We start from the raw sequence: 10169 nt of genomic DNA on the forward strand, positions 1-10169 counted from the left end.
CCAAAAATAAAACAAGTTGTCCAGGAAGAACCTTTTAATAAAGACAGACGACTCGTCTTCACTTCCTCCCAAGAAAAGTGTACAAATGCTGCCATCTTGCTTTGAAGATGTCATTTGGGGACAAAGTCTGCAGAGTTACAACTTTTTTGTTGGGTCCATGTTCTACCCGCTAACATGGAGGCAGCAGGATGTAACTCTTCATATTAGACTGAATTTATACATGTATTTTATTACATATTTCATGTTGTTATTGAATTTGCTGCAGATATAACTTCGCTGTTTGTTTTTGTCAATATGGATTTATTTTCCTCGACCGTTCAGCCAAAGATTCCCTTCTTCTTTGCTGTGGAGGAGAAACAAAAATGTCATCATCATCATCATCATCATCATCATCATCATCATCATCATCATCATCATCATTATCTTACCTTTCTCAGTGACAGTGTACATGGCCTCCATACCACCTTTAATGTGGTCAATGACGTGACAGTGTAAAAGCCAAGTACCAGGAAACTGAGGACGCATCTTCACCGTCTGCAGGTGAGAGAGATGAGAACATGATCCACTGGAACAGAGTTTCACACGTAGCTCAACAGACTGTCTCCAAATCTTGTCGTTTTTTAACGTTGTTCAATTAGTTTGACCATAAAAATCAATAACTTTTTTCTGATATTTTCCTTTTTATTGGTTCTAAAGATGAAGTTTTTAAGCTCGTGTAACATTTCTTTTAAAATACTTACTATTATTAAACTTAATATTTACTCGTTTGTATCGTATAGCCCCGAAAGCCCCGACAGTTTTTTTTATATTTGTGTGCAGAAGGGAAATTACAAAAAATTCACATGTGTCTCTAGAGGCTTAATTTTTTTTTTCACCTTATAACATAATATTTACTGAAATTCTATCTGCTCTCGTTTGGAGACACACGATTGTGCACAAGATACAAAATGATCACCTGTAGTTCTCTTAGTTAAAGTGGATCTGTATCAAAACACAGTATTTTCTATTGTCTATTTCTTGCTGGTTTGCTCTCGGCAGCAGTTTGCGTTATCGTACCTGTTAGTCTCGTTGGATTTGTTAGTTGCTGCAAACACTGATCCCCTAAAACTCATTTGTTGGTGTTAAAATGCAACAAAGACAAAAGGAGTTTTAACAGAAAGCCGCTCAGGTGATGAGGTTTTACCTGGAATGTTGCTGGAAACAGCTCGAACACATCCGTGTTGTGAGGACCTCCGTCGAGCTGCAGAGAGGAGGCGGTTGTGTCATCATGTTTGTGTTTGTAAACTGTGATTGTGCTGGCGTGTGTTGTGTTTTTCCTCACCTTATACTGCACACTGTGTCCGTGCCAGTGTGCTGTGTGTATGTCCACCTCACTGCCCATTCCTATCAGGTACCAGTACACCTTATCCCCCACCTCCATGTTCAGACCATTCAGGTTACCGTACATGTAGCCATTAATGGCTGCAGGAAAACACACACAGAAAAAAGAAAAAATGACCCTCACTGTCAAAATAACGTGTTTGATTTGACTTGTATGTTTATCTCACCGTGCATCTTGTTGCTCTCAATGAAAGTTTCATCTTCCTTTAAATTTGGGCGAGGGTTTCTGATGTGGGTCCTGATGTTTTCATCCAGATACCTGCAGGAGGAAAGTCCTTATCAAGTACAATACAAGAACAGATGTGTTTGTTCCTGGAAGAAGTCAAATACTGCACATTCATCCTCTTCCCTTCATCCATTCATCCTCCTTCTTTCATCCCCACACTCATCCATTCATCCTCTTCCCCTCATCCATTCATCGTCCTTCTTTCATCCCCACACTCATCCATTCATCCTCTTCCCCTCATCCATTCATCCTCCTTCTTTCATCCCCACACTCATCCATTCATCCTCTTCCCCTCATCCATTCATCGTCCTTCTTTCATCCCCACACTCATCCATTCATCCTCTTCCCCTCATCCATTCATCCTCCTTCTTTCATCCCCACACTCATCCATCCATCCTCTTCCCCTCATCCATTCATCGTCCTTCTTTCATCCCCACACTCATCCATTCATCCTCTTCCCCTCATCCATTCATCGTCCTTCTTTCATCCCCACACTCATCCATTCATCCTCTTCCCTTCATCCATTCATCCTCCTTCTTTCATCCCCACACTCATCCATTCATCCTCTTCCCCTCATCCATTCATCCTCTTCCCCTCATCCATTCATCGTCCTTTTTTCATCCCCACACTCATCCATTCGTCCTCTTCCCTTCATCCATTCATCCTCCTTCTTTCATCCCCACACTCATCCATTCGTCCTCTTCCCTTCATCCATTCATCCTCCTTCTTTTATCCCCACACTCATCCATTCATCCTCTTCCCCTCATCCATTCATCGTCCTTCTTTCATCCCCACACTCATCCATTCATCCTCTTCCCCTCATCCATTCATCCTCTTCCCCTCATCCATTCATCCTCTTTCTTCATATTTAGACTCACCAGCTTTCATTCTCATCAAAAATCAGGAAAAGCAGAGCGAACTCTTCTACTTCTTTCTTAAATCCCAGAGTCCTGGAGGCAGATGGATAAAACAACGTCAGCATTTCACTGTAATTATGAAGCTTAATAACACAACCCAGTGTAAACATATAATATAATAAAGCTTCATAATGCAGAAAATCTCACCTAGTCCAGCTACGGCGACAAATCACCAGCGAACCAATCAGCCCGCTGTACAGATCCTTGAGAACAGGGAAAAAACATGTGTTGCTGTGTTAATGCCTGTGTGTGTGTGTGTGTGTGTGTGTGTGTGTGTGTGTGTGTGTGTGTGTGTGTGTGTGTGTGTGTGTGTGTGTGTGTGTGTGTGTGTCTGTCTGTGTGTCTGTGTGTGTAACGTACCTTGACAACATCCACAGTGGAGTAGTATGCTGACACAGAACAATCCTCCTGCTCTGCGGTCGGGCCCGTGTTCTTTGTAACGTACCAGTTGTAGGTGTGAGTCTCACCTGGGAAAACACAACCATTAAAAAAACAGAAGTTACACACAGTCCGACCGAGCTGAGACCAACCAGGATTTCAGAATCAGGTCTTGTTGTTAGGCTGCAAAGATTAAAAAGTCAACACTGAACACGTCCTCCGACATCAGCAGAAGGGAGTTGGTCGGGAAAACAATCCACATCGTTTCAAGAGATTTAAGTTGATTGGACTTTGTCTTGTCGAGCTCACACAGACAAAGACAAGAAGAAAATACGCACACTCCCAAAATATATATAATGTACGAATTATTGATATAGATATCATAATCATCATAACCATTCAATCAATATGCATATGTCAGCAGCAGCAATCCACTAGATTACAAAGGAAAACAAGCATTTTCTTTAAATCAGCTTCCTGTCAGCTGATATCCTGCCTGAGTGCACCTGGTGGGGTGGGGTGGACCTCAGGGACCTCTGTCTTGACTCCACTGGCGTGGATAGAATAAGGTCTGGACGCCATGTTCTTGAAAACCACCTTCACCTTGTCCCCAACATCAGCGTGAATCATCGGACCTGAGAGGAAGAGAAAGAACCAGATCAGGATGTGTAAAGTCTTTAAAATGTGAGTTATTACTTTGACTGCACTGTGTTTACGTCAGATCAAGACAGTTCTGTTCACTTTCACACCTTGAGAGCCTACCCATAATTCCCAGGTGTTCCATATCGGCCGTTCTCTCCACCTGCGTGGTGAATTTGCTGTTGGTGAACTGGCGGTACACCACCTTCTTGTAACTGGAGCCGATGAATCCCCCCTCCTTGTCCAGGAAGGCAGGAGCCGGACTGCAGAGGGACACAAATCATTTCATTCAAAAATCCCTCACACAGCCAAGAACTGTTTCTAGTGACTGGAACAGGACAGAGTATCGTTGGGGACAGTAGTATCTGTACCTGTCTTGACCTCGGAACATCTCGACCTCCCAGGTGCGGTTGGGAGCGTAGTCCCAGTCTATTTCCATGGCAGCGACGTAGTATGTTTTCGAGTGGAGCATGATCTCGCCCTGACGCTGTAGGAAGCTGCACTTCGTTACTGTGTAGTTGGCTCTCATGCCGCCTCGATAATGCATCACTGTGGGAGACACCACTTCGAACTGACCTGAAACACACATTACACGTACAAAACTTAATGTTAAAACCCAAACGTTGATCAAGTGGAAGTTTGCTTCGCTTGGAGTTAGTGTCTTTCCTCTCACAGTCAAACCGATTTGTGATATTCACTGATCAGAAGTCGTTCCGTCTTTGCTCGGCCACGCACGTACAGGTTTGTCATTACATGCCTGCGTTTTCTTGAGGTGCTTAGTGTAGTGGTACACAAATCAAGCGCGGTGCAGTGGTTAAAACAATTCAATTGTGTTTTTGTGTGCTGTTGTGCGTCTGTGGCGAACAATTTGTATTTTGACGATGTTGCTGTTGGTTTTCACTTTGTCGAACGACGAGCATGAAGAAGTGGTTTTACTTTTTAGGATTTGTTTGAGGCTTGTCGTGATGGTTAAGGGAGACATGATTTCTCCAGGAATCTATATCATAAAAATACGTTTAAAAGATGTTGTTATAGGGCGTTAATTGACTGGGTGGAGTCAGAGGGAGACGTATACCCATGCTGTCCGGCACCATCGTGACCGTGTGCGAGATGTGAGGGAAAACACTGATGGTGTCTCGTCTGTTCTGGCGATAGATGAAGCGGTTTCCCTCGAAGTGAAGGCTGTTGATGTCCGTCTCCGAGCCGAGTCCCGACAGGTGCCACGTTACTTTGTCCCCCTTGCACATGGTCAGGCCGGGGAGGTTCCTGTACACAAACCCATTGATGGCTAAAAAGCAGAGCACAGAAAAAAAACATCTGTTCAAAATCTGCCACGATAAAACAACAATTCCTCCCCTCCAGCACGGACAAAAAACAGATACAGACACATTTAAGATCTTTATAGGTAATAATCAAGCTGCCATGTGATCAGTGTGTGTCTCCTACGAACCGTGCATCTTGTTGCTCTCCATGAAGTCCTCATCCTCCTTGTTTACAGTGGTGGCAGCAGTGGTGAAGGTCTTGATGTTGTCATCCCGGTACCAGCTCAGGTTCTCGTCAAACACCGTGGCCATGAGGTGAAACTCCTTATCAAAGTTTCTCTGCATGAGGAGAAGAGGAAACGTGTCAAACTGTGGTTTCATTATGACTCATTAACCTGTCTTCTATTCTGCAATGTTTATTCTATAAATCAAAAGTCTTCATATCGGCTATAGACTAACACTATAGATTTGTCAGGGAAAGGCCCATATCGGCCGATTTGTATCAGACAACCAATAAATTGGAGGGGCTGAATAATAGTCTCATGGTTATTGCTTCGCTGGTTTGACAAAAAAAGTTGTCAGAGTCCAGCTTGATGTCAAATTTGAAACAAACTGACTATGAACTAGCACCTCGTATAAACTGCACAAAATCTGAAAGGGGCATTTCCTAAGACTGAACGTTCTTCTGCTCATGCTGTCATTACAACAGGAAACACACACTTTTTTTTTATAAAGGAGGAACTTGAGGTTGAAGTTGAAGTTGAATTCCTCTGACTCTGTCCTCACCTGTACTCCTTTCTTCAGTGATCCCTGTCGACAGACGAGGAGGGGTCCCACCAGTCCAGAGTTGGTGTCTTTAACAGGGTCCACTCCAGAGTAGTAGAGGTACGTGAGACAGTCGGCCTCCCCACTCACCGGACTAGCACCTTCCGGCACCATCCACTCGTAGGTGTGCACCGTCCCAGGTTTGACCAGAGCCGCTGGTAGAGGAGTCACTACTCCTGAAAACCCCACAGGAGGAGAACTATTAGAATGAAAAGGGATCTTTGTAGGTAATAGTGAGAATTAAAGATTTGAACCCACTTGGTTCCTTCTTCAGCTCTCGTAGTTTCCTGGCTGTGTAAGACTCTGAGGAAAAGATGGATGAGGGAGACATGAGAACAGATGAAGAAACTCTCTAGTGACAGGACATCTGATGCACCGATAACCAAGTGTGCACATGCATGTATTTACCTTCAGGTTCATTGTAATAGAGCGTCCCATCCTGCTCCACGTTGTACTGAACACCGTGCGCTTGTATGGAGTACGGTCGGCTGGCTTTGTTCTTGAACACCACACTGATGGTGTCCCGCTCTTCAGCTCGCAGCACCGGACCTGCAGTCGTAGACGGACACAGACAGGAAGTGGAAACTTAGGACAGAGTCCCTCAGCAGGACATTGAGTTGGGAGACATCTGAAGTGATGTCTCCAAATCTAAGACATGGGACTACAAATGAAAAGACTCCCAGGAATATGTATTAAACTGTTTTGAAACAGGAAGCAAAGTTCCACACAGCAGAATAAAAACAAGATCCTGGTGACATATGTCAAACACTTGTTTTGAATACGGAGCCTGATTTTTTTAGCCTCAGTCTGTCTGAAATATGAATAAACCAGATTCTCCTGGACACCATTTATTTTCATTCATTCGTGGATGATTAGACAATTATTTTACCTAAACTGACAATTGAGTAGTTGATTGACAGATAATTAACTGACAGCTTCTCAAATATGAGCACTTGCAGCTTTTCATGTCATTTTAATCCAAATACATTTTTCCTGGCAAATAATTATGAGTTAAACAACTTCACTTTCTGAGTCATGTTTACACATATTTTTTAAAGCAGCAGGTGAACTTTTCTCTCTGAGTTTTGCCAACTTGATATTTGTCACTCTGCTGACTCTCTGCCTCCTGAGCAGCTCTGACTCCGACTTATTTCCCCCACGACCTAAAATCCCATCACGTGCCACCTGAATAACAGCCTGGATTACCCAGAATTCCAAGGTGTTGCTCCTCTGGGCTGCGTAGCATCTTCGTGAGGAAGGTGTTGTCAGTGTATTCCACGTAGCGAACCTTCTTGTAGCGGCTTCCAATGCGTTTTGGACCTCTGGTTACAAAATTGTTTGCCTCACTGCACACACACAAAAACACACAGACGTCAGAGAAACCGGTGTGTGTGTGTGTGTGTGTGTGTGTGTGTGTGTGTGTGTGTTAGTACCCGTCAGTGGGGGTTGTAGGAGCATAGTCCCAGACCTCCTCTTCAGCAGCGATGAAGAACTGTCTGAGTGCACCATGAGGCCGGGCCTTATGGACGTTGGGGAAACACTTCTTGATTTCAAATATCGCCTGCATTCCAGCTTAAGGACGACAACAACACAAAACCAGTTTTAGCTTCCACACAGTGGTGGGACACATTTCTTTCCTGAGCGACCTCGTGTGTGAGCTCACCCATCAGATGGTCATTGACCGTGCACGTCAGCAGCCAGTGTCCGGGGTTGTCTGCGACCATCAGAGCCATCGCGCTGGTGCCTGGGAACAGACTGATGGTGTCTGTGTGGTAGTTCTGAGTGGTCAGGATCTGCCCGTGGAAATGGACTGAGTGCATGTCCACCTGTTGAACAGGGAGGACATTTAAACAACTATTGACTTACCATATCTTTGCTTGAGGAAATTTTGAGGAATTTGAATACCTCTATATTCTACATTTTCAACCTTAGTGTGAATAGTATTCTTCCCTTTTGCAGAAACTGCTTTTTACCCAAGTTAAGAGTTACAACCCCAAAATAAGTCAGATATTCTGGTTAATAGTTACGATGGGATAGTTACCTCGTTCCCTAATCCAAACAAATGCCAGTGGATCGTGTTGCCTTGACACATGCTCAGTCCGGGCAGGTTACCATACAGAAAACCGTTTATACCTACAACACACACTCAGGGTTACTTGTGTGTATTTGTGTATTTGTGTATCTGTGTGTGTGTGTGTGTGTGTGTGTGTGGATGTGATGCTGCCCCTCACCATGCATCTTGTTGCTTTCTATGAAATCTTCGTCCTCCTTCAGGTTGGTGACTGGATTGGTGATGTACGTCCTGATGTTTTGGTCGAGGTACCAGCTGAAGTTCTCGTCGTTCACCATGAACAGCAGAGCGTACAGGTAGTCGCCGGACATGTCGCCATGTAAGTCCAGGGTTCCTAGAAAAGAGAGGAAATAAGTAACCAAGTACACACTGCAGTACCAATTTAAGGTACTTGTATTTTCATCTGATGTTTTGTGTCTACACAATAATGCAAAGGGGAAAATTGCACTTTCTAGTTCACGTTTTATCGTTCATTTAATTGCTATCAATACTACTTGATCAACCAGAATTCAGCAGAGTGCATACTTCCAACAGTCACATTTAAGTTCACCATATCTGGATTGTTATTTGGATCTGCACCGAATTGCACACACTCATGAACATCAGTCACACAAGTTGATCATCAAGATTCATAGTTTATTCTCTGGGGAAATAGTTAAAATGTTGAAAAACGCCCTTTAAGGCTAAAAAATTGTTCTATTCCAGGTCCGCACCAAAGTTTAATGGGTTTTCCATGACACGTTCCACTTTTCTGTTTAGTTATGTTTGTGCAATCTTACTTACAAACAAATGCACATGGGTAAAAACACCAGGTATTTGAAGGATTAAAATGTTCCAGTACCTGCTTTACAGATAATGATGGGTCCTATAAGTCCTGAGTTGATGTCTTTAGGAGGGCAGACATGAGAGTGGTAGAATCTGGTCAGACAGTTGCTGTCCTCAGAAGTCGGGCTGTGGGATTCAGGGAGGGTCCACTCGTAGGTCATGGATGCACCAGGAGCCACTGAGTCGTCCCGCTTCAGCTCTGGAGCTGTCCCATCTGGGTAGAGGGCTCCTGAGGAGAGAAACACAACCACAGTCACACGGGGGGGGGGGGGGGGGGGGGGGGTCAGTGAGTCCTGTCTGCCTGTGCTGGGGTCCGGGCCTCACCCTCGTTGCCCTTGCTGTAGTTCAGTCCATGTGGGTGGATGCTGTAAGGTCTGGATGCGCTGTTCTTCAGGTGGACTATCACTGTGTCGCCCTCCTCGGCCATCAGCAGAGGTCCCAGGTAACCCAGCCAGTCCGGCTTTACCACCTCTATCCTGTAGGTGGCGTCGCTGTAGTGCTTATAAATAGCCTTCTTATAGGTGGGGCCGATCCGCTGGGGGCCTCGCTTTAGGAAAACAGAGGCTTCTCTACAGAGAGAGAGAGAGAGAGAGAGAGAGAGAGAGAGAGAGAGAGAGAGAGAGAGAGAGAGAGAGAGAGAGAGCATTTTACTTATTCTTATTCTGTGGATTACAGTTAAAATATTAAGGAAATAGATTAAAAATATCTTTTTTCACAGCAGACATTATGATTTTTGATGAAGTCACTGGGAATGAGAACACCCAGCATTAAAAATATCATCCATATGTACATTAAACGTCTTCAAGGTTCAGGGATATTGTCCTGTGGGGACATTTGTTCAGACAACAGTATCAAAACAAACCTAATCCATATATCCATTATCTATACGGTTTATTCTTTAAGGGTCGCAGTGGCTGAGGTCAATCCCAGCTGACGTTGGGCGAGAGGCGGACTACACCCTGGACAGGTCACCAGTGTTTGCAGGGCTGACATTGAGACAAATTGGCCGAACCCCCGTCTGCATGTCTTTGGAATATAGTAAAAGTGAGAACTTGGTATTCTCGGGGTTCGAAGCAGGAGAACCACTCCACCACCAAATAACATAAAGCATAAAAAAAATTAAAAAAACTCTGCAGGGTTAATGGTCAAAGTTAAGGCCAATGACAGCTGGGACAAATGAATCCCTGTCTCTGTTTGTCCTGCATGTTGACAAAGTGTGTCCAGACCAGACCAGATCTGAACAAGGGGTGACGAGGGTTCAGCCAGGAGCGCACACAGCCCTGTCCGTTATACCACCAGGTCTGTCAGGGACCTTCCTGAAACTTTGCTGCACATTCCCGCAAAGTCCTGTGACGTGGTCCTTCTTCTGTTCACGCAGATTTAAAGATGTGCAGGTTCAAATGGAAAACACTGGATTAGTTTAGGGTTTTTATTTGAGAGAACTGGCAGCTGTACCAGTACGGACACGTAGGAGGTGGAGATGGGAGATTTTTGTCAACTCAATGATTTATTGCCGTCTGTATGACTTTAAATGCCAATAAAATCTGTGGGGGGTTTTCTGTATTAGTAAATGGACTGTTTATACGGAAACCTCTCTATCACACATCCTACAAGAGCCAGAGTGAGACATGGAGCCGGGAATCGAA

General features: G+C 44.4%; 1 protein-coding gene across 1 annotated transcript in view; it reads right to left on the reverse strand.

Annotated features, from left to right (window-relative positions):
• Positions 1 to 289: 289 nt before the first annotated feature.
• The window catches only part of cp (ceruloplasmin), a 10320-nt gene continuing 440 nt past the window's right edge, over positions 290 to 10169 (reverse strand). Inside the window, exons 2-24 of the mRNA XM_034582395.1 lie at positions 8848 to 9092; positions 8540 to 8752; positions 7859 to 8032; positions 7669 to 7760; positions 7291 to 7453; positions 7061 to 7199; positions 6834 to 6973; positions 6036 to 6176; positions 5886 to 5930; positions 5589 to 5803; positions 4991 to 5141; positions 4616 to 4828; positions 3912 to 4116; positions 3664 to 3803; positions 3408 to 3536; positions 2884 to 2990; positions 2671 to 2726; positions 2485 to 2556; positions 1548 to 1639; positions 1322 to 1461; positions 1184 to 1240; positions 429 to 534; positions 290 to 343 (exon numbers count right to left, since the gene is read on the reverse strand). Coding sequence (XP_034438286.1) covers positions 318 to 343; positions 429 to 534; positions 1184 to 1240; positions 1322 to 1461; positions 1548 to 1639; positions 2485 to 2556; positions 2671 to 2726; positions 2884 to 2990; positions 3408 to 3536; positions 3664 to 3803; positions 3912 to 4116; positions 4616 to 4828; positions 4991 to 5141; positions 5589 to 5803; positions 5886 to 5930; positions 6036 to 6176; positions 6834 to 6973; positions 7061 to 7199; positions 7291 to 7453; positions 7669 to 7760; positions 7859 to 8032; positions 8540 to 8752; positions 8848 to 9092 — 3061 coding nt within the window. The 3' untranslated portion in view covers positions 290 to 317. The remainder of the gene's footprint in view (positions 344 to 428; positions 535 to 1183; positions 1241 to 1321; positions 1462 to 1547; positions 1640 to 2484; positions 2557 to 2670; positions 2727 to 2883; positions 2991 to 3407; positions 3537 to 3663; positions 3804 to 3911; positions 4117 to 4615; positions 4829 to 4990; positions 5142 to 5588; positions 5804 to 5885; positions 5931 to 6035; positions 6177 to 6833; positions 6974 to 7060; positions 7200 to 7290; positions 7454 to 7668; positions 7761 to 7858; positions 8033 to 8539; positions 8753 to 8847; positions 9093 to 10169) is intronic.

This window comes from Hippoglossus hippoglossus, chromosome 4, assembly GCF_009819705.1.
Source record: "Hippoglossus hippoglossus isolate fHipHip1 chromosome 4, fHipHip1.pri, whole genome shotgun sequence".
Taxonomy (NCBI): Eukaryota; Metazoa; Chordata; class Actinopteri; order Pleuronectiformes; family Pleuronectidae; genus Hippoglossus; species Hippoglossus hippoglossus.